Below are 24,666 nucleotides of genomic sequence, written 5' to 3' on the forward strand. Positions count from 1 at the left end.
CACGATTACCTTCCCTATATGTATGAGAGATATAAACCTGCTGTTGGTCAAAGAGTTCATGGAATTCCTCCAACGGGTGCGGAGACGCCATGGGACCATGCTATGATGCCTGAAATAATGCAAAACCAACATGGAATCTGTCTCAATCCACAAAGGAAACCAGTTCCTCCCACGAGCCACCTTAATTACCTCAATAACTGCTAGCATCTCAGCATCAATAGCCCAAGAGACAGATGCTTTACAAGAGAAGGCACCCAAGAATGTTGCATCGCTGTTTCTAAAAACTCCACCATATCTAGCATGGTCAGTATCATGAAAGGAACCATCTGAGTTTGCTTTGAACCAACCTACTGGTGGAGGGTTCCAGACCACTGGGATGTACCTAGGCGCAAAAGATAGCAAAGGAGATAGGCCCAAGAAAGAAAAAATAGGCAGTATTGATGAGGTGGTGGAAGAAGATGCAAAAGCCAAGCCTGCAGATTCTCTTAGAGATAATACAAAGAATTGCTTTAATCTGACAGGATTGATTTCTCCATTGTCAAACTTCCTTTTATTCCTTTCAAGCCAGAGGCACCATAGCAAGTTACACCCCGATATGTACCACAGTAATTTTGAGGAGCTATTAAGAGAAGAAAGGAAAGGAGCTTGGAATAAGTCAAGTAGGGACACACCTGGAGGAGGATGTAACCGAAATAATTGCAGAAGCCAAGCCCATAGTGCCGCAGCAATGTCACATGTAAGGAAGAGGTGCTGTGTGGTTTCTAGACTTTTACTACAAAATAAGCACCGTGAGCATAGACTAGTGCCACGTGTTTGAAGGAAATCATCAGTAGGAATCTTGTTTATCAGAATTTTCCACGTTGTAAGACTTTTCCTAGGCTGGATTGCAGCATGCCAAGTGTACTTACACCACAAGGGCCCAGGTAAAGGAGGAGCAAGGGTGTTGTAAGCTTCTCTAGTTGTCAGAGAACCAGATGTTGTGGCTGACCAGACCACTTGATCCGCCGTAGGCGCAGTTGGGACTTCCGCCGAATGAATTGAATGAGCTGCTTCTGGAAATGTGAGACAAAAACTTGCAGGAAGACACCATTGCCCATTATTAATAAAATCGCAAACTTTGTCATTGAGAAGCTCTTGGACCTCCAAAGCATAATTGGCAGAATTTACTAGAACCTCCCCGAACCAATTATCTCTCCAAAATCTAATTGAAGTGCCATCCCCTACTAACCACTGAACTCCTTTGAGAAGTGATGGCCACAGCTTCTTGAGCCCTAGCCAAATTTAAGATTTTTTATAATATGAACAAGGCTGCAGACCCCCTTTAACAAATCTGTCATAAAGATACTTGGCTGAGCTCGATGCGCAAGACACCACATCCCAACATCTCTTCAGTAATAAGGCTTTATTCAAAGTAAAAATATTTTTTAGTCCTAACCCCCCTTGTTCTTTTGGGGTGCAGACCTTGCTCCATGTGATAAGCGCGGAGCCGTCCTTGAGAGGATCCCCATTCCAAAAGAAATTTCTAATCCATCTTTGGACTTTCTTCAACAATGCTTTGGGCCACTCATACACTTGGAAACTATAGGTCAAAATGCCATGGACCACAGAGGAAATAAGCTGCAATCTACCAGCCTGAGATAATTGTTTCCCCTTCCAAGAACTCAATTTACACCGCACTTTGTCTGCAATCGATACCAGGTGCGCAGATTTTGGGTGCCCAGAGAAGATTGGGACTCCCAAATACATAAAAGGCATATGATGAACTTGGATCCCAAGAACTCTGCAGATTCTATTCTGTCTCAGCGCAGCATACTTCCCCAAGAATAGATGGGACTTTGCCTTATTTATCTCCTGACCTGAATTCAAGGCATATTCATCCATGAAAGAAAGTAAATTACGCAAGTGAGAAACTTTACCTTGAAGGAACACCATGATGTCGTCTGCGAAAAGCACATGAGAGGGTGGTGAGATGCCCAATGGTGATGCAATATTCTTCATCTTGTTACCGACGATCAAAGATGAAAGGCCACGACTTAGAACTTCCTCAGCAAGACAAAATAATAATGGGGACAGAGGGTCACCCTGTCTAACCCCTCTAGAACAAGTGAAATAGCCACATGCTTGCCCATTGACATTAACTGAGATATGTGCAGATTTCAGAATATTATGAATATAAGTTACAAAGTCCTCGCTGAACCCAAAGGCCATTAGAACCCGAAGCAAGAATTTCCAATCTAGTGTGTCGAAAGCTTTGCGGATGTCAAATTTAACTGCCAAATTCCAGTATTTGCACTTGTGGTCCAATAGATTGACACACTCGGAAGTGAGAACGATAGGATCAATGATGGAGCGGCCTCTGACAAATGCACTCTGATTAGGAGAGATAATCCTTGAGCCAATGGGACCAAGTCTATCTGCCACAATTCTAGTGATGATTTTAAAAACGAAATTAGCAAGAGCAATTGGCCGGAAATCCGAAATGGCCTCAGAATCTTGCAGCTTGGGAATAAGGACTAGAACATTGGAATTGAAGTGCGGCATAATAAACCCATTACTAAAGAAACTTTGAACTGCAAGGATCACATCTTGCGCCACCACTGACCAACAGAAAGTGAAAAACTCCCCCCCAAAACCGTCGGGCCCAGGAGCACTCTTCCCATCCATGCTTTGTACCGTAGTGAAGACTTCCTCAGGAGAGGGAATAGCTAAAAGTGTTGCATTGTCCTCTGCAGTGACTAATGTAGGTATAACTCTGTCAACTAAACCTGTGTCTAAGATGTGCGGATCACTAGTGAAGCAACTTTGAAAATGTTGCATAGTATGGGCAGCGATTGCGGATTGATCAGTGATTACCACATTATCTACTAGTAAAGAAGATATTGAGTTGTGAAGACGCCGAAGCTTAATCATGTTATGCAGGAAAGCAGTGTTTCTATCCCCATTCTTTAACCAACGAATTCTAGACTTGTCCCGTAGTAGAGTTGCTTGAAGAGATAAGTCCAACAGATACTTGGTGTGAGCAGCATTTTCAATAGCAGACCTCTCAGTCGTTTGCCCGTGTAAGGATATCTCAGCCTGAATGGTATCCAAAGCTGCTCTGGAATTAGCGACCTGAACATGCACATCACCAACGTGCTCTTTGCTCCAGGATTGCAACATGCCTTTCAGTGCACGCAACTTTGCCGCCAAAACAAATTGCGGGCAACCATAGTATTGCAGAGAGCACCAAAATGTCCGGACTAGTGTAACGAAATCTGGTTTGTGTAGCCATAAGCTTTGGAATCTGAAGGGAGACCGTGGAACAACAGCGAGCTTGGAACATGATAGCAAAATAGGACAATGATCTGATGTAGCTTTTGTGAGGGTGCAGCAGTCCATTGAGTGCCAAGAATTCAACCACTCCAGATTACCTAAAGCACGGTCTAACCTTACCTCAGTGTACTTATTGGACTCTGGTCACAAGAATCCGAAGACTGATCGCCCGATAAAATCGAATTTCAGCAACCGGAGTCCCGCGAAGTCTCCAATGACTTCTCTAGAATAAGTTCACCATTTTTGATTTTTTGTTTTGTTTGGTCTTTTGGTCTAGTGCTCAATGAGATCACTCAACCAAATTGAGAAAAAAAAAAACTTAAAGTACTTATTCAGAACAACGGTTGTGTATGATTTTCACACTTCAATCTGGTGGCCAGAGGAGACACCTTACAAGTATATGCCCAAATTGGTCGTCTCCCAAAACCAAATGTGACAATGTCTAAGGAGACCTGATCAATTTTTGAATGGTATATTATGATTTATTCAAAGGGTAAATAACCAGTTAGACAGTAGGCCGGCCTCACAACCCCAATACTATTTTCATGTGATTAGACAAGACGAGAAAAATTTAGGGATTCTCTGACCTCCACAACCGGCAGCTTTTTCTTGCTTCCTCTCTCTAGAAAAAAACCATAAAAATGGCGTTGCTTGCTTCATAGTGTACAACCTATCAATATTAATTTATGAACATGATGGTGAACTTAATTGTGACGCGGTTACATGTATGAGTAACTGTATATAATTTTAAGTTAGGTTGGAAGGTTCTTGCTGAACCCTTTAATTGGTGGGTTAAATTAGTTACCTATATAGGCAGTGGCGGATCCAAGATTTTGAACGTACTGGGGCACAAAATTAAGAACACTAATAATAATATCAAAATATTAATTTTTTAAAATAAAATTTATATCAATTACATAAGTAAATGTCCTTGATGAGATTTCATATTTGGAAATCGTCCATATTAGTCTCATCTTCTATACTAGTAAAAGCATCTTTCTCAATATATAAAATCAAACAGATATTTTTTATAGGAGAACTATATTTTTATACATGAATGAAGAAAATAGATGCAGTGCCAAAAAGAAAGAGAAAAGAAACAGCTATGATTGATAATACAGAAAGAAAAAAAAAAAAAAAGGACCCCTATTATATAAACACTAGCAGGACCCACCCACTATATGTGTGGAGATAAGTTAAAGGTAGTGAAAAAACTCTTCATACAACTACCACATTTTATGCTTTTTTTATTCTTTTATTTTTTATTTTACAATTTACCATATTATCCCTATTGATCAATTATATTTTATAGTTTTTTAATATATAAAGGTTAAATTGGTAAAAAAAATCAGTTTTGAATAGCAAACTCTCTTCTCTTAATAATAGTATAGATATATAGACATAAATTACTAATATTATATTATATTTTAACATCATTAGACAATTGCACAACTTAGTGAGCACTAGAAACTTCCAGTTATTTTTTTTCTTTTTCTTAGAGAATAGAAGCCCTTAGTGTTAATGAACGAGACGAAAAGTATATTAATTAGTCTGCATGTTAAGTAGGAAGTGTATATGTTTAATTAATATAATATATATATAGGTTAAACAGTTGATTGGGGCAAGGGACCCACTAGGACTCTTAGTGGCTCCGCCCCTGGGTACCTTCAAAATCATCATTTCTTAACTTCTCCAAAAAAGTCTTCTTGCTCCCTGACTTGAATCATATACTTTCGCAAACGTACGAATTGTATCAAGTAAGGGAAGTATTTAGATCTTAGTTATCGTACCTCGGGGATTAGGTGGGGGACATGGTGCCTAAACTCTAGATTATAATGAATGTTTCAAGATACTAAGAGGACACTATGCTAAACCTATACATTTTAAAATGCACTAATTAGCAATGGCTGCATCATTGACAACATCGTTTGCTTTACAATAGGAGTGACATAGTGGAAAGATGACACTTACATAGAGCAATTAATACAATTTTTTCATTGTGTTGCAGACCTGACTTTCCTACCATGAAATAAAGAAAAAGAAGTGCAAAACGCCAAAAGCACTTTGTCGCCTAGTCGGTAAAGTTTTGATTTTATTTGACACTATCTGCATCTCTAAAGGATTCTCATAAAAGTTGATGTTATTAGACAAAAGAAAAGAGAAGAAAAAAAGAAGATGAGGCCCATCAATGGAGGCTTTGGTATAAAAGGCAAGTAGGGGTGGACGTTTTGAAATCGAAAATCGATATTTCGCATCGAACCAACGCTTGCAGTGCGATTTTTAGTTACAAAGGCTCTTGACCAAATGCCCAAATTTGTCTCAAGAAATGTCCACTTACTCCACTTAAAAGATTTGTGTGCCCACTTACCCAATTTAAAGGTAACACTTACCCAATTTAAAGGTAAAAAAACAAGTTTGCCCTTCAAATAATTAAAAAGTTATTAGAGACTTCGCCGTAATCCGGTCACCAGTCGCCAGACTCTGGTCACTAGCCGAAAGTTGCCAGAGGTCCCCAAAGAGGTGGTCGGAGATCTTATAGGTCACTCGAGAGGTCACCGGAGACTTTTATTACCCCCCAATAAAAGCCAATAATTTTTATCGAGGGCCAATAAAACCAGAAGCCGGAATTCGGTCACTGATCCGGAGGTTGCCGGAGATTTTTATTATTACTAATAAAACCTAATAAATTTTTATTGGGGGGCAATAAAAGTTTATTGGGTATTATCAAGAGGCAATAAAACCAGACCCCAGACTCTGGTCACGGGAATCTGAAGACTGATCGCCCGATAAAATCGAATTTCAACAACCGGAGTCCCGCGAAGTCTCCAATGACTTCTCTAGAATAAGTTCACCATTTTTGATTTTTTTTGTTTGGTCTTTTGGTCTAGTGCTCAATGAGATCACTCAACCAAATTGAGGAAAAAAAAAAAAAACTTAAAGTACTTATTCAGAACAATGGTTGTGTATGATATAATTTATAATTCACTGCGTGTATGATTTAAATTATAATTTATAATTTATACTCATGACTTATAATAAGGAAAAGAGGGGAGAGTTAGCTTGGTCACTCCTAGTTATGAGCTAGTATAAACTAAGAATTTCTTCACCCAACTACCTAAAATAAGATGTGCTCTTAATGATTTCCTTAAAGCCTTGAGTGTCCAATCCCAAAAATATGAAATTAAAAATGAAGAAGGGAAAATGAGAGAGTGTGAGGTGATGTGGGTAGTGGACGAGAGAATGGGAAAGATGGAAGTGTGGATTGTGGACGTGTGGTGGTGTGCGGCTATCCTCTGTAGAGTGAGAATAATATGGTTTTTATAATTGGGTCTCTAAGGGTCTCGGTGTTGGTAAGAGAGAGAACAGTGATGGGTTTAATCATGTGTGGCCACCGTGAGAGCAAATGAAATTTGGTGATGGATGAGGTGTCAGAACCTGATTGGTGTGGTGAAGAAAGAAAGAAAGAAAATGGTGGCTGATGATGCATGGCACGTGCATGCAGCTCCCACATAATTAAACTAAAGTTTAATTAAACCAAAGTTTAATTAAAACAAAGCTTAACCGTAACTTCTTTCTATATATACATTTTTATTTTTATTTTGTTTTTTTTTCTTTCTTCATAATCTTCTTCCCATCAAGATATAATTTATAATTGCACACACTATTTTCGGGTTTTCGGGTCCGCTTTCTCGTTGATGTTGACTAAGGTTGACTTTTCGTCCTTTTGTTGGAAACGGGAAACCCCATTTTCCTCTAATTTCGCACAACTTCTTCCAAAATCCACAACTTCGCTTATTTACTACAATATAAATAAAAATCGATTAATTACATAATAATTACTCTGGAGATTAGCTTAATTATAGTGTTTAGAACGTAATTACGCATTTACGCGCATAAAAATGCATGTAATCACTCCCTTTTACTTGGAAAGATACTTTGGATTCAAGAGAGCTCTTACTAGATGATATGAGATGGATTGTAGGTAATGGTTAAGGTATTTATTTCTGGTCTTTAATTGAGTTTTACCCTTTTCTTTATATATTATAATTCATGAACAAGATAGGAATTCTTTAAATTGATCTTTAACTGATGCTGATTTTATTGATAATTTTACATGGAACACAAATGCTCTTCCTTATCTGTCACCTAAGGATATTGTTCAAAAAATTACTACTCAGAATAATAAATGGAAGGTAGCCCAAATGACTAAGGTTGACTTTTCGTCCTTTTGTCAGCAACCTTATCCTCGAGCTCTGGTAAGTTAACTATTAACAGTGCAACTTGGCTCAAGCTCATAATATTCCTTCTCATTCTAGAGCCTCCTCATTATCCAAAATTTGGAAGCTAAAGATTCCTCCTATAATAAAGATACTAAGTTAGATTCTTATTAGAAATCGTCTTAGAACTCGAGATAAACTTTTTGTTTATAATAATAATATTTCTCCTAACCGTCCCTTCTGTCATTCTCAGATTGAAACTATTGATCATATTTTTCAGAACTATTCCTTTGCCTCACAAGTTTGGCATCTTACTCATTCATTTACTCCTTTAAACTAGCATGGTAGTTTTATAGATTGGCTTCAGCATTTGTTTCAAATATCTGATATTTTCCTTGATATCATACCTCATATTTTGTTCATTACTTGGTATATTTGGAATTCTAAGAACAAGTTGGTCTTTCGGCTGCTAGTTACTTCCCCTCATTAAACCTTTTATGGGGCTGTTTGTTTTGAATAGTTACTATCAGGCTAATCCTCATGTTCCTGAAAAGAAATTTTCAAAATCCTTTCATATTAAATGGTAATCTCTTGATTCCTTAATGGTTAAACTGAATTTTGATGGCTCTGAGAAATGGTGTGGCTTCTATTGATTTTGTGATTAGAAATGAAGATGGTAATCCTTTACTTGTTGCTTCCAAGAAGATTGGTCAGACATGTGTTTTGATAGCAAAGGCAACTGCTCTTTGTGCTGGACTTAGTTATGCTCTCCTCAATCATTTTTCTCACATATGGGTAGAGGGATACTCTAAAGTTCTTATTGATAGTATTCTTAACAGAACTACAACAACTTGGAGAATTAAGCTACTTGTTCGGGATATTAAGCTCTTAGCTAGCTAATTCCAATTTGTTCAATTCATGCATATTTTTCGGGAAGTGAATCTTATAGCTGACAAGTTGGCGAGTCTTGGCCATGACAGAACTCTTCTTGCAGTTTGATTTTTGTCTCCTTGTTACTATGTCCCCAGTGTTCCACTTGGATCATATAGGTGGAGGTTGTCTCCATGGTTTTTCATTGTAGTTTTTAATTTTCTTCTATAAAAAAAGAATGTACATAATTTTGCTTTACTCGTAGTATTAAGATGGTGAACTTAACTGGGACTCCGTTAAGACAGTAAACTTATTAGTTATTATTAGAGCAACTCCAACCCTTTAGTCAAAAGCCAAAATGACTACCCTAGCTATTTTTTAGCTGGTCCAACCCAAAGAATTGTAGAGTCAAAACTTGAGTCATTTTGACTAAGAAACGAGGGATGAAAGTCATATTGGCTGGGTGAGACAAGTGATGGGTCCCAGATGGCAGCTACATAAAAGGAGACACGAGCTCTTATAGGCCAGGTGAAGAAGACTTCAACTATCGTGCTACGCGACAAAATAACAGTCCAAATCTTCACACGCGCTGGAGATGCATCATAAATGTGGCTGACATTGGGCCCAGCTAGTGCAGGAGCCATTGTGGGCTTCCAACGGTCAAAAAACAAGTGGCCAAGATTCACTCTACATTGATTCAATTCAAAATGGAGAGCCTAGATTAATTGGTATAGAAAGTAAAAAAATAAATATAAAATTACTTAATTTCTAATCTGACGGCCAAAAAAGTGCAATGGGTAAATATAATAAAGTAAAAGATTTTTTGAACAAAAATAATAAGAAAAAATAAAAGAAAAATTTATGAAAACTTAGAAAAATATTTTATTATGATGATATATTATATATAGTAGTTATATATGATATATAAATTTAGAAAGCCCTTCTAATGAGAACCACTAAAATGAGGACTGATTGATGACTTTTTTTTTAGACTCACTTTTCGATCACATTTTCGCAAATAAACATTTACATGTTTAGATATTTATGTGTAGATCATTTATGCAATATTTCAATCAAATCAAAAATCGTTAAAGCATTCATATTATGATTTATTAGTTATGAACATGAACATTTCATGTTTGACAGATTTGATTCGTCCATTGATTTGATCTAGTTCGGTACCTTAACTATTAACAATTTGGAATAAAATTTTCAGAAGTGTTCTACTCATGCATACATAAACATCTAAAGGTTGATTTGCTGTAATGTAATCAAAAAGTGGGTCTCCTAAATAGTTGATTAGCAAGTCTTAAACTAGTTCTCATTTTAGTAGTCCTCATTAGAAGGGCACCCTGTAAACTCATATTGTAGTTAAATAATTGTCTAAAATGATTAAATTTTGAAATGACTTGAAAGGGCTATTTACCAATAAGGTAAAGTCTCGCGGTCAAAAATCCATGCGGATGAAGAATTCAAATATGTACCATGCGGCCAATGCATACATAAGACACGCTAGAATAAACATCAAAGTTTCTAATAATTTCGTAACTGCCATTGTATCTTCAAACGGGCTTTGAGAGCTTGTAATTACCAAATTAACCCTTAAAAGATTCCCAATACTATATATGTATGTCATTGTTCGCCAAACCATTTTTCAATCTTACAAAAACCATCAACTATTCACAGCTTGGTCTTTTATGGTTTATAACAAGGCAAGTAAAGTATTACAAATCTGACTCCAAATAATTACAAGCCATCTATATATAGCAACCCAAAACATCTCTGCAGCCACACTTCTTTCGCAATGATATCTCAATGTTATTGATCTTCAATATTAATAGTCATTGAAGACATACGAAATAATGATGTTATTTTCATTTCAATGTAAACTGAGAAAGCCTGTTAAAAAACATAACAAGATAATTGTTAGCGATAAAAGATTAAAAGATATGCAAACAGCACTGCAAAATAACTCTTGACACTTAATAACAAATAATACTACCGAGATTCAATAGAAAATAATACTACTGCGGTTTAGTAGAAATGCTACTGCGGTTTAGTAATAATCCTACTAAGGTTCAATAGTAAATAATGCTACTGAGGTTCAGTGGTAAATAATGATATTGCATATTTAAAAGTCAATACACGAATTGCTTTCTCAAAACAAGCAAAGCAATAGTTGTGTGTTGTATTTATTTTTTTTAACAAGATAAGATTTGTAATTGTTGCTAATAATCATGACAAATATGCAACTTATGGTCAGTCAAATAACAAGTGATGTTATTGATGGTCAGTAGCAAATAATACCATTGAAAGTCAGTAACATAAAGGCTCACAATCCATAACAAATAATGCTATAAAATGTTAATGATAGTTAGTAGCAAATTTCATATTTAGTAGCAAATCATGTTCAAACCATCAGACAAACAAAAGTAAATTCGCTATAATATCTATGACATCTATATTTTCTAATAGAGAGCAAGAAACACTTTCTTGGTATGATCTTATTTACATATTCTATAAATCAACTCTAATGAAAGTGTGAAAACAAACGAAAGAATCAAATCAAAAGCATGTAGCCACTGCTGCTTCTACCTCCGAATATGATTTAAAGGATTTTAAATACATTCACTTCTAATCAGCTATAGTAGTAGTAAAAACCCTAGCTACATAATAGAACACGCCTCACGCGTGAGAGAAAAAAGACAGGAAACCCGAAGGCGTGCTTTCTCTCCTGGCCAAACGCCGATGGCTCCTCCGTCTATGCGTTCCGGTCCGGGAGGGGAGGCTGTGGAGGGGTTCCAAGGCTAAGGTGTGGCTCTAGGTTGGTGGCTGGGTTGTCGTTCCAGTGTTGGCGAATCGATCTCGATCGGCCTTCTCGGTTTGTGGGTGATGGTAGCAGTTGGTGTAGCGGCGGATCTCGGGCTCCGGCGGTGTTTCTTAATGTCATCGTCCCGGCTGGTTGGGTTGTGGCTGTCCAGATCTAATTGCGGCGGTGCCGATCCCGGAGGGATCTAATGTCGATCTCGCATTTGGACCTAGATGGGATTGTCAGCTTGGTGCTGGGCTGTTTGTGGCGTGTCCGGGCGGAGCATCGGCTATGGGTTTCGGCGAGGTGATGTTATGGCGCGTGGCGATGGCGTGATGGCGTTGGGGCTCGGTGGTTGCTGGAGGTTTTGCTTGCTGCGCTTGCCCTCTACTGGGGGTGGTGGTCTTTGGGCTGGGCCTGATTCTTGGGCCTCTCTGATGTTGTTTTTTTGTAGTTTGTTTTCGGTGGTTGTTTTGGTGAGAATAAGTCCCTCCTCTTGTGAGCGAGGGTTAGGGTTTTGGTCTGGTCTGCTGGTGGTGCTTTATGGCTACAACTTGACGGTGAATCACCCTTACACGTGGTCTGGCTGTTTTGGACATGGTGTCCGAACGGGTGAAAACAGTTCATCGTTTATGTTAATGGCGAGGCTGTACCGCCATAGTTAGGTTTGGTTAAGGGTTAAATTTGGTTAGGGGTTGAGTCTTTTTGGCTCATGTAAGTCACTGGTGGCGATGGTCCCGTAACTTTGGTTTCGTTGATGCTGTAACCTGTATGGTTATTTGGTTATTAATGGAATGCGGTACTTTTCTAAAAAAAAAAAAAGAATCAGCTATAGTAGTAATAGCTATTAAGGTCTAATCGATGAAGGGAATTAAGATCTTCAAAATTCCAAAACAAATTTGAATAATACAAATACAAAAATTCAAAAAGTATTTACATGCAGTACAATCCATGGAGAATTTGATACAAATGGAACTAAGAAATTGAAATACAAAACCACATACCTCCACGCATCAATTGAAAATCAAACCAAACTCCATGTTTGTTTGTCTAACGAATTTCAAGTTCATTGGTCTTGATCTATCAAGATTTCAATCTCTCTCTTTATTTGGATCTGGATCTGGATCTTGGCCTCTATATCTCTATCTCGCTTCGACTCACTCTCTGGTATGTCAATCTTCCTCTTTAGATATTAGATAGTTAGGATATTTTCGTCAATTCTCATCTAATATAAAAATAAAAAGAATACCTGCATGGGCTCTAATTGTCCGCTTGGGCCTTCCGGCCTATCGCACGGGAAATAGGCGCCTTGGGCTCTGCGCATGGAAAAAATAGAGATGGTTTTGTAGATTTTGCTAATTTGCTAAATTTTGAAATGGCTATAACTTTTGACTAAAGGGAGTTGAAGATTCAAAATCTGAATGAATAGTAATAATACTATATGTGTCAAATTTTGAAATGACTATAGATTATGACTAAGGGGGTTGGTTGGAGATGCCCTTACATTTGATTTAGTAACTCTATGACGATTTTAAGGTTACCATATCCAAGTTGGCGGTCTGTTTTTATCACATTTCATCGTTAAATATTGGTCACAAACCAAGCCTTCATGCTAACAATGTAACAATGGTGAGAATTCACTACGCAGAAATCAAGGGATAATCCAGCCAAAAGAAGAAGAAAAAGTCAACGACAACGAAGAGAAAGGAAAAGAAGTCCAACAGTGAAGTGAGATTCTGAGAACGTGCAAAGCAATATTATTATTAAAAAAGGGGAAGAATAGAAATGAAGAAAAGAAAATGAAGTGCAAGACGCCAAAAGGCACCCTGGTTCAATAATTCTAGTTTCAGTTTGAACAAAGTCTGTCGTCTATAGCCACTAAAGTTTTGATCCAACTTGATACTATCTGCAAAGATTCTCATCAATATTGATGTGATTACACAAAAGAAAAAGATGAGAGCCTTGTCATCAATGGAGGCTTTGGTATAGAAAGCAAGTACTCATTTTAGTGTTGAAAAGGAGCATTAATTAAGACCTTTGGTCACTAATCTAGCCTAGTCTAGTAAAAAAAATCATGGGTACCAGTAGTACTCCATTGCCCTTGACTACAATAATTTTTCCTTACTTAGAAAGGAACGTCTTTCTCTCACTGAAACCATATAATCTCACTGACACACCACTCCATCAAGCCCTTCTAACCACCGGGAATCGCGCAAAATTCCGATCAGAATCGAAACTTGATGATGAAGCAGAGTTGGGATGAGCAAGAAGAGGTGCCGCGTCTACCTCAGAAAGTGGAGGTATTGCCCCGGCAAATCTGTGAGGACAAAAAGCAACCTTGGCCGGACGCTGACGCCATAAAGCAGCTCGCGACTCAGAGCGAGGAGTCGGCAATGGAGACCCCGAAGAAAATCTCCTCCAGCAGCAAAAGCATCAGAACCACCCTCGGCCGTTACATCAAGTGGATGATCGGGCAATGTAGCTCTGCTTCTCCGTCGCCGTCCAAAACGGTGCGTTCCGCTCACGTTCAAAGCCCTGGTGCTACCTCACTCACTCCTCAGAGACTTCACTTCAGCCCTCCAGGTAATGCAGAAAGCAATTTGAATGTAAAGGTTGAAGCTTTTTGGTGCCTACCATGTGTTTGATGATATGGCTGAGTTAAAGGTTGAAGCTTTTTGTGTGTGGGATGGTGTCATGCTTTCGTTTTCGAAATTTTGATGCATTGCATTGCATTGTGGTTTATATGTGTTTTTGTGGTTATATATGTTGAGAGCTTTTGGTGCAGGTGAGGCAGTTAGTGACAGGTCACCTGTTGTTGGGCAATTACCTTATTGCTCTGGTTCTCCATCGAAAGCCGCGGGGACTTGTTCTTGTCCAAGATTGTCTGCTCATGCACAAGTTGATGAGAGGTCTCGAGGTTCGTCATTACTTTCACTTTCTCAAGTTTGATCCATTTGGCTGTGGTGACCGCTGTTATATGAATTGATCTTTTTGGTGCAGGCGAGGCATTTAATCAGCTGTCACCTGTTATTGGTCAATCACCTTATTCCTCTGGTTCTCCTTTGAAAACCGCAGACACTTCTTCTTATCAAAGACGGTCTGCTCCTGTACAACTGGATGAGAGATTTCAAGGTCTACTTTCACTTTCTCAAGTTGATTCATTTTGTTGTGGTCAGCGGTGTTATCTGACTGTGTTAAAGCTTTTGGTGCAGGTGATGCATTTAGTCATCGGTCACCTGTTGGACAACCACCTTATTCCTCTGCTTCTCCATCAAAAGCTGCAGGCACTACTAATCAAAGATTGTCTCCTCCTGTACAACTTGATGATACGTTTCAAGGTTTGTCATATTCCACTTTCTCCAAGTTGATTCCTTTTGTTGTGGTCAGCGCTGTTGTGTGACCATGTTAAACCTTGTGGTGCAGGTGAGGCATTTAATCACTGGTCACCTGTTATTGAACAATCACCTTATTCCTCTGGTTCTCCATTGAAAGCTGCAGGCACTTCTTATCAAAGACTGTCTGCTCCTGTCCAACATGATGAGAGGTTTCAAGGTTTGTCACTACTTTCACTTTCTCAATTGATTCATTTTGTTGTGGTCAGCGGTGTTATCTGACTGTGTTAAAGCTTTTGGTGCAGGTGATGTATTTAGTCATCGGTCATCTATTGGACAACCACCTTATTCCTCTGCTTCTCCATCAAAAGCTGCAGGCACTACTTCTTACCAAAGATTGTCTCCTCCTGTACAACTTGATGATACGTTTCAAGGTAGTCTCAAGTTGATTCATTTTGTTGTGGTCACCACTGTTATATGACCATGTTAAAGCTTTTTGGTGCAGGGGAGGCATTTACTGTTCGAGAGCAACCAGGAAACATCAATAATGGACAATCACCTTATTATTCTTCTGGTTCTCCATTGAAAGTGGCATACACTTGTTCTTGTCAAAGCCCATCTGCGTTGGTTGCTCCTATACAACTTGATAAGAAGTTTCAAGGTCTGTCATGCTCTCATTTTCTCAGTTTCATGCATTGCTTTGTGGTTAACTGTGTTTTTTGATAATGTTAAAACTTTGGTGCAGGTGACGCATTTACTGACAGGTCACTTGTTCAACAAGTACCTTGTTCCTCTGGTTCTCCATTAAAAGCCACTGGTTCTTATGAAAGATTGTCTACTCCTGCACAAGCTGATGAGCGGTTTCATGGTTCGTCATACTTCACTTTCTCAATTTGATTCATTTCATTTTGGTCAGCTGTGTTTTGTGACTATGTTAAAGCTTTGGTTCAGGTGAGGGATTTAGTGCCCGGTCAGCTGTTGGACAATTGCCTTGTTCCTCTGTTTCTCCATTAAAATCCGCAGTCACTTCTTCTTATCAAAGATTGTCTGCTCCTGTACAGCTTGATGAGAGGTTTCAAGGTTGGTCATATTTCACACACTATTTGATTCATTTGATTCTGATCAGCTTATGACTATGTTTAAGTTTTGGTGTAGTTGAGGCATTTAATGACCGGTCACCTGTTATTGGACAATCACCTTACTCTGGTTCTCCATTGAAAGCCGCAAGCACTTCTTATCAAAGACTGACTGCTCCTCTACAACTTGATGAGAGGGTTCAAGGTCCATCGTGCTTCCATTTTCTCAGTTTCATGCTTTTTGTTGGGGTGGGCGGTGTTTTATAATGAAAGCTTTTGGTGCAGGTGGGGTATTTGCTGATCAGACACCTGTTCAAGGACAATCACCATATGCCTCTTGTTCTCCATCAAAAGCCTTCTGCATTTCTCCTTATCAGAGAATGTCTGCTGATGTTGTTCCTGTACAACTTCATGAAAGGTTTCAAGGTTCGTCATACTTTCACTCTCTCAGTTTCAAGCATTTCATTGTGGTTGGTAGTTATTATGATTATAATGTTATATTAAAGTCATTGCTGGCTTAGTGTGAGTGTGCTCTGCTGCAGGTGAGGGTATTACTAGGTCCTCAGCTATAGACAAACCTGGAGATCATGGAGAAGCACACTTAGTAGCTCTGGGTGAACTAGAATTCCGTAAACAATTTCTGATTTTAAGTTATGCTGGAGGGTAAGGAACATTTTTTTCCTTTGTGTTTTCCTTTGCTTATTTGGCAGCTAGTCTTGGTTAAATTGTTTACCTGCTTTTGGGTGGTCATTTTACTTTTATTTGTTAGAACGAAGTTGAGAGATCTTATAGCGGCAGAGGACATTAGGGATTGGAAATATTTGCCAATGGTAATGTTTGAGAGCAAAATTTGGGAGTATCTAGGTCGAAAATGCATCAGCCTCGAAGACCGTCGATTGGTAATATAGATTCTCTGATTCTTGCTCAACTGTTGTTATTGATTACCCTAATCTGTATACAACTCTTATGCAAGAATATTGTTATTTAGGTATACACAGCCATTATGAATTTTTTCAAGAAGATGTAAATATTATTAACATCATATACAAGTGCATTGGATATAAGTACATTGGAAAGCCATTGGCTATGTCCTTGCATCAAACTGATCATTTGAGCCATTGCTCAGCTAATTTTTAACTAACCATTTAGTTTTAAGATGCAAATCTTATTGATTAGTTTTAAACTTTAATCAGTTACTTCAGATGTTAAAATATTAATTGTTACCTTCATAATTTACCCCATAGATGTTAGCTTCTTTCTCTTTTGATTTTAAGGAATCATTGTTAAGTTCTTTAATAAAAGCACAAGCCTACCTTCGTATCCATTATAATATCTGCCTGATGACCTTTTTATATTTTTGATGTATTGTAGAATTTTGATTGGGATTCTGGACGCACACACGTCTATCATTGTTACGTCAACGTGGATGGGAGTTACATATTTAAGGTTTATCCGTTTCCCTCTCTGTTGTAAGTTTAATGCTTGTGTTTACATGTTTGCATATGCATACACAAGAGGAGCGGAAGTTGATAACTTACTAAGAGAAGCAGTAATGTAGATATTATATCATGAAATGTGCTATCAGTAAGACGATTGATATACAGAAGGAATCAGGTGGGATCCAGGTATTCCATTAGATATTGTGGAGGTTTCAAGTTTGAATCTTACCCATAAAGTAAACTCTTCACGAATGGCATTATTCATTTTGATACATGTAAGAGGTGAATTTAATAGTGGCAAACTGGAACTTGCTTGTTGTAATTCCCATTCTATCTAAGGTAAAAGATCCCTCTGGCCATGTGTAATTACCATCTGCAGTTCTTTTGTGGAAGTTGATATATTTGTATTACTTGTTTATGTCTTAAGCAGCTCAGCAACATAGGGCACTTGATAGTATAAAATGAGCAATTTCCACTGAATTCTATGCGTTCATTTCCTTTTCAGTAATAATTTCATGGTGCTGTCATCATTGTTGACTGCTTGCAGATGTTTTATAAGTGTTTTCTTGACCTTTAATCCAGGGCCCATATTTATATAAAATAAGAAGAACGCTTCTACAGAAAAAATTAGGAGATGACAATGTTTTAATGGTGAAGTTTGCCAAAGAAGAGGTGCAGAGAGGTCAAAGTATTGCCTGCCATCATAATTATTCTATGTATATGAAGGTTGCAAGAGAAGGGATTCTTGTTGGTTTGCGGCGATATCGTTTCTTTGGTACGTTTTTAATGCCTTCACATGGTGAATTTGAACCTCCAGTTTTTGAGATGTTTTACTTCCCACACCACTTTTGAGATATTCTCTTCTGTATCATTTTTTTATTATTTTCATAAAATATATTTACCTCATATGAAATAATAGGTCATTTGAGGTCCTTCGTGCCCATTTCTTTAGTTGAGATTCTGAATATTTTGATTTCAGGGGTTAGGTCCTTTGGAATCACTGGTTCATAGCTTGGGTATAGGTTGTGGGGTTTTGGCTAAACACTAAGCATTAAAGGCACTACACCTTAAACTAGTCATACTTGATAGGGAAAGGAGCAGAAATGTTTAAATAGGCATGAACCTTAAAGCCAGCAAATAAAAAGGATAACTCGCTATTTTTCAAAGAACTGAATCTGTGAAAATAAACAATTCAAGATTTTAATACAAAAAATTGTAATGGAGGACTTAACCCATACTTTCCTATGAAACAATGTTTGATATAACACATGTTTGGGTAAACAAATAACTGATTGTTATGTCATAATAGTTTATTCTTTCCATGTCATGTCGTGTATGTGTCTGCACCGGTCTATAATAGCAATCAGCCATAATATCAATCTTAAGGGTTTTAAGGATTTTCTCTCCATACTTCTATGCCCAAAACACTTTTCATATATTCAAATTTTCAGACCATTTTTCCTTGGTGAAGTTTTTAAACCTATATATCAATCCTTGAACTTGTTGTGTTCTTGGTATTGAATTGTAGAGAATCCTATCAGCATTGATTATCATCTTTCTGTCTTCATATGGTTATGAATCAGTGTTCAAAGATGGTGGTAATGAGGAGAAGAAAAAAAACCCAACTTCATCACCTGTGAAGTGTTACTTTGTTCGAGTGACCTCTGATGCAGCCATAGACAAAGGTGTCAGTTATATATTATCTAACAGAACGATGTATGAAGCCAGATGTCTTTTCATGCATGCACATACTCTGGCTAGAATCGATAACTACATGGTTAGGTATGTAACTTTTGTAGCATGAACATTTATTTCCAAATGCTGTTTAGAAGCATTTTTTTTTTACTTCATGATTCCAAAGTACCATCCTTGTTGGGGATCCAGGTTCTCACTCATTTTGTCCAAGACAACGAGCTTAAAAGTAGATTGGTCAGTTGTCAAGGTTGAAATCATCGGTGAAGAATACTGTCTCGTATGATCCTTAACTGTATTTCGTGAACTCTCTTACCTTTCCTTTTCTTTGGTTCGCTTTTCAATCTTAAATGCAGTTTATTCTTAATCTATTTTCCTTTCTTGTGAACTGCAGGATGAATCTGGTAATCGTATCCATAGAGATGAAAAACCACTTATACATACAGATGGAACTGGATTCATATCCGAGGATTTGGCTTTAATTTGTCCAAAGATAGAAGCCAAAGGACAATGTATAAGTGATGAACACATGAAGGTTTGTAATTCTAAGTTTTAGTTAGTTTTTATGTTTGTTTTAACTAATAACTATATTTACTAAGATCATAGTTTAATTATCTTCAACATTGGTGGCATCTGACTTATCAAGATGGATGTTTTAAAATGAGTGCTTGCAAACGAGTAAATCCTGAGTTTGTAGGATTATATTTGATATTAGAAGGTTAATACTTCTATTTTGGGTTTTGAACACTGCATTTTAGAAATATAAAAATGGGTCAGGGAAAGATCGGTTGCTATAATACTTCTTTTGATATTGCCTCTGGGACCCAATGTTATTGATACTACATATGTATTTTAATAAAAATCAAGCGGAAATGTTACTGTATGGATCTGCTGTCACACAGCCAAAAACTTGTTATTCGAGACAGTCATATAATGTGCAAGTCATGTTATGCCCTATACGTATTACTTTTTGCTTTATGCAATTAAATTCTCTTCCCTGCTTCATAGTTTCCTGCAATTGACTGGATATTTTGTTTTTTTCTCTCTTCTCTCTGTCTCTATGGTTAACTCCAGTCTGAATATAATGCTTACAGCTTCATGTTGTCTTCTTATCTTCTGTAAAGATGCAAATGTCTTCTACTCTTCTCTCTGCATAGCTTATCTTATGATTTATGCTTTAGGGACTTCCTGATCCTGATGAACTTGAGGATAATGATATGGGAAAGAAAAGGCCAGTTCTTAGAACAGAAGAACCGGTATGCAAATTTAGAACTGTTGTTGTTGTTCTCTTTTCATGACTTGTTGAGCTTCACGAGTTCATTTATTGGCTTGCAATATATTCTCATATCCTTTTTTCTTTTGTTTTCACTTTCCTCTTGTAGCCTTTGCTCACACAGTGCCGACTTTTTCACAATGGCAGTGCTTCTAAAGGAACGTTTCTTGTCAATAAAAAGGTATGGAACCTGTCATTTTCTTTTGAAACGACTTTACCTGGTGGAGGTAACGCTCCACATACCGTTTCTCCTTTTAACTTTTTCTTTTAATAATTTTTTTAGATTGTGGTTTCATTGCTAAAGTAAATTGAAGTAATACTATCTATCAGAGTAGGCTTGATGACAATGCAAAACTTAGGGAATATTTCTTAGTACTAGTCGCTTCTTCATTTTCTTCTTTTAGTATTAATTGTACACCATTTTCAACTTTTGTATCAAAATTTGCAGCTCCATCCGAACACAATCCAGATTCGACCATCCATGCTCAAAGTTAAGACAGATCCAACGATTTCCAATAATCAAACAATAAACTCATTGGAAATAGTTGGCACAAGGTATATCAGGATTTCGTCGTTATCTTTGCATAACTCATTGCTTTTTGCTCCATGCAGTTGATATGAATAGTTGGTCATTAGCATATGTCGAACACATGTTCGAAATTAGTTTACATATTTCACTTGTTGAACAATGAAGTGTTACAACCTTATATATTTAACAAGATAAGAAAAGGAGAAATAATTTTATACATCAACAGAAACTTATATTTTTCTTTTTCCAGCACTCCTCCTAGGAATACGCACTTATCGAGGATTTTAATTGCACTTCTAATGCATGGAGGGGTACCGGAAGAATTTTTCATGCAGATACTTGACCAAGCTTTGGAAGATGCTCATGGTGTTTTCTGCAAGACACGTGCAGCACTCAAAGGTGGTGATCTTATAGTACTTAGAAGTTAGAGCTGATAGATTTCCATCACTTTTTTTTTCCCCTTATGTTTTGGATTGCTTGGGTTCAAATTGACAGACAATTTCATTCTTTGATATCTATTCTCAGTTAAACATTCTAGCAATTTCCAATTCTTCCTTTTCACTTATTATTTATTTATTTATTTCCATCATTTGTTTCACAGTTGCTGAGAAGTATGGTGAGATTGATGACAATTTCTTGGGGAAATTAATGATCTCATTTGGAATACCTCTAGAAGAATCATACTTGCGGTATCGTCTCTCAGTCCTAATGAAAGAGGAAAACAACAGTCTTAGAAAAGGGAAACTTTATATTCCTGATTCCTATAATTTGATGGGGACAGCTGATCCAACAGGGACTTTAAAAAAAGATGAAGTCTGTGTTATCCTGTATGTAACATTTTCTGGCTCCCTTCCCTGTTATATGAATTATGAAACCCATTCCAGAATTCGAGACCATATCTGATATCTATTATGCTATAGCTAGATAAAATTGAGATATTCCTTTGGTTATACTTCACATATGTATTTTAATGAATAGCTCTACAGTAGCTCTGTGTGTGTGTGTTTTTTTTTCTTGATCAGAACAAATAACGGTTTCTTGAGTTACATGTAGTATGATAGAAGAAATAAGTTATTTTGATTATCCATGCAACGAGACCTATTCTTACAGATGTAGAGTTATCAAATTGTATTTGAAGCAATCTTTTATTGTAATATTTTCTATGTTGTGTGTTTGCTTTATTGGTTGTAGGTCAGTTTTCATCATCATAGTGTCAACAACATTTTTTTTTTTCTGATACTGTGAGGGGCTCTGTTTTGGTCTGATGTAGGAAGGATGGACAACTGTCGGGGAAGGTACTAGTCTACAGATATCCGGGTTTACACTTTGGGGATATTCATGTTCTAAAGGCGACCTATGTGAAGGAGTTAGAATCTTTTGTTGGAAATGCCAAATACGGTATATTCTTCTCTTGCAAAGGTCCACGTTCCATTGCTGATGAAATGGGTGGTGGAGATTTTGATGGTGATCTATACTGGGTCTCAAGAAACCCTCAGGTTGGCATTAACATGAAGCATAATTGGTTTTTTAAAAGCTCAACATGCATGGATACTCCAGAAATGCTTAGCCAATCTATGAAATTGCAAATTTTGTTCTTCATACCTCTTAACTATCATCTGTTTTCTTTTACACCATATTTCATAAGTGTTCTTATGTACTATCCATTTCATGCTAGGAAAGTGAAAAAGTATTTGATAGATTGGGTCATTGGAAAAACCCATACTGTTGTGTGAATTTTATTGACATTAATTTGAGTGGTTTGCATAGCACCTATGTGGTTTTCATACTCTTTTCTATATTCTTTTCCTAGGTCATGATGTGGTATGACACTGAAAAGAACTTTGTTCTTATCATTATTTTCATTATTATTTGATGTTATCCCATTTTTGTTTTTATATTTGACACATAATATTGGGTATTACTTCAGCTATTGGAGTGGTACAAACCAAGTGAACCTTGGATTGAAGCTTCAATACCAACCCAAAAAGTTCCCAGTAGGAGTCCATCTGACTATTCGCCTGAAGATCTAGAAGATCTTCTGTTTAGATCATTCTTGACAACGAGGTTTGAACCAAGGTATGCAGCTGACTGTATTTATAATCATTTGGGTTGTATTACCTTAACATTTTAGTTTTCATTAGGTTCCTACAGTGGAGAGGCTTATTATTTGCTGAATATTACTACTTTGTAGTCTAAATAAAACCTTATGATATTGCTTTGAGTGGGATGTGATGAAGCATTGTTCATATTGGAAAAGAAGAACTTCAAACAATGATTTTCTTATTAACTCCTAAACGCTGGCGACCATGTAAGTTGTTAAACCTCAACTTGACAAGGTTGCTGATATAAATTGTTATTACTAAGCCCATAAATCAGGCCAAACCAAAAAAAAAAAAAAAAAAAAATTAGTTTACAATTACAACATATGAAAAATCAAATTCAATGGTGTACATTGTGCTTGATATTGTATTGGATTGTGGATCTCTCTCTCTCTCTTGTCGTTACTGAGAGTCTCTGGCTATAGTTCACTGTTTCTTCTGGTTGCAAATTTGTCTTACAAATGTGAATCCATTATGAGTTATGATTTGATTCACAAAACAATTTCTGCTGTTTCAGTTTCGCTATGAGTGAGGCAGCTGATAATTGGCTAGCCTGGATGGATCGTTTCTTGACGTTGGGAGAGAGTGACATTGACGAAAAGAATAATATGAAGAAAAAGATACTGCAACTAATTAACTTATACTACACAGCTCTAGATGCACCGAAGAAAGGTGTAAAGGTCAGCTATCTTTAAGTTCAAGAATTGGAAATGGAAATTAATAGCTAGGTTTTAATTATTTAGAGTCTTCGATGTGCTTTGGAGTGATTTGCTCTGAGTTGAAACTAGGTATACCTTCTATGTAACAGGTTGTAGTCCCAAAAGAATTGAAGGCCCCATGTTTTCCCCATTACATGGGAAAGAACAATTCTTACCCTTCAACTTCCGTTTTGGGATTAATTTATAACAGGGTGGATGAGCATCAAACAGAAGACTGTTCTCTCAAAGGTGATACACGTAATAGTTGAGTTGGTTGTCAAAGTTCTTGTCCATTAAAAGATGCAGAGAGTTTTAACATGCTGATCATCCTCCATATCTGTATGCAGAAGTCGAGAAACTTCCTGCTTTTGATGTTAATGAAGTCCCTGATGCCTGCTTGGACAAATGGGAGGAACTACACCGACAGTACAGGAGTGAGATGGCCTCTGCTATGGACGATGCTGATAAACAGAGCAAAAATCAGTCTGCCGATGTGGTCATAAGGAAATATAAAAAGGCAAATTTTTGACATTTCTACATTCTATGCTTCTTAATTATGAGAAGATTGTAGTTTGCTTCTGTTTTGCTAACTGCCTTACCTTCATCTGTAGATTCTTTACGAGGCTAATGACTTTGAGGAGAGTAGAAGGCCAATCGATGAGATATATAACGAGGCACAAGCTATATATCATGTGTGTTATGACCATGCGAGGAGGATAGGAAGTGTGAAGGCGTGTTCCTTTGCATGGAGAGTTGCAGGTAAAGCTCTGTGCCAGCTTCACGCCAAGAACACGAATGAAAGGTGTTGTACGATAGTATCCTCTGTTTTGAAGGAGATTTTGTAATTACTACCGTCATTTACTTGATTATGGTCGAGGAAATGTGGTATACGGTGTAACATTTTATGTATATATGTAAAGGTCTTCGCAGGCTTCCGCATTGATGGTGATCAACTCGTAAGAAAACACTAGTGTTGAAACCAAAATGATTTCTTATAAGAAAAAGGACCAAACTGAATTAAAATCCATAAACGAAGTACGGATTTTTAAAATGAATTTACTTTTTTTTTTTTGAAAGGTCATTATAAAAAAAAAAATTAAGAGAGGATTTCAGTATTGTGTTAATTGGAACACATTTAAAAATCTTACTGTACTAATGGTTAATCAACAAACACGACACTTTGAACAAATATGAGATTTTGCATGGTTTAGCTAGGGGTAGGCGCGGTTCGGTGTTAGGCCAAAACCGCAACCGAACAGTTTCATTCGGTTGTGCTATATTTAAAACTGCAATCGCATTTTTAAAACCTACACCGTTTAC

At 37.2% G+C, this 24,666-nt stretch overlaps 1 protein-coding gene across 5 annotated transcripts; it reads left to right on the forward strand.

Annotated features, from left to right (window-relative positions):
- The first annotated feature begins 13,185 nt into the window (after window positions 1-13,185).
- LOC112187801 (probable RNA-dependent RNA polymerase 5) lies at window positions 13,186-24,299 on the forward strand. 5 transcript variants are annotated; one of them, XM_040514641.1, is made up of 29 exons: window positions 13,186-13,791; window positions 13,994-14,125; window positions 14,209-14,340; window positions 14,421-14,546; window positions 14,632-14,760; window positions 14,834-14,974; window positions 15,046-15,201; window positions 15,286-15,408; window positions 15,492-15,620; window positions 15,696-15,821; window positions 15,902-16,042; window positions 16,159-16,279; window positions 16,386-16,515; window positions 16,988-17,062; window positions 17,638-17,830; window positions 18,639-18,837; window positions 18,940-19,027; window positions 19,142-19,282; window positions 19,929-20,003; window positions 20,130-20,201; window positions 20,469-20,575; window positions 20,800-20,948; window positions 21,151-21,238; window positions 21,820-22,045; window positions 22,477-22,625; window positions 23,166-23,328; window positions 23,457-23,595; window positions 23,694-23,863; window positions 23,958-24,299. In XM_040514641.1, the coding sequence occupies exons 1-29, from the start codon at window positions 13,449-13,451 to the stop codon at window positions 24,189-24,191; spliced, it is 4,197 nt and encodes a 1,398-aa protein (XP_040370575.1). In that variant the 5' UTR covers window positions 13,186-13,448; the 3' UTR covers window positions 24,192-24,299. The 5 variants fall into 5 exon arrangements, with proteins under 5 accessions (XP_040370575.1, XP_040370574.1, XP_024182512.1 ...); XM_040514640.1 differs by having other exon boundaries at window positions 13,191-13,791; window positions 21,151-21,376; XM_024326744.2 differs by having other exon boundaries at window positions 13,192-13,791; window positions 14,846-14,974; window positions 21,151-21,376.
- The last annotated feature ends 367 nt before the right edge of the window (window positions 24,300-24,666 follow it).

This window comes from Rosa chinensis, chromosome 2 (genome assembly GCF_002994745.2).
Source record: "Rosa chinensis cultivar Old Blush chromosome 2, RchiOBHm-V2, whole genome shotgun sequence".
Taxonomy (NCBI): Eukaryota; Viridiplantae; Streptophyta; class Magnoliopsida; order Rosales; family Rosaceae; genus Rosa; species Rosa chinensis.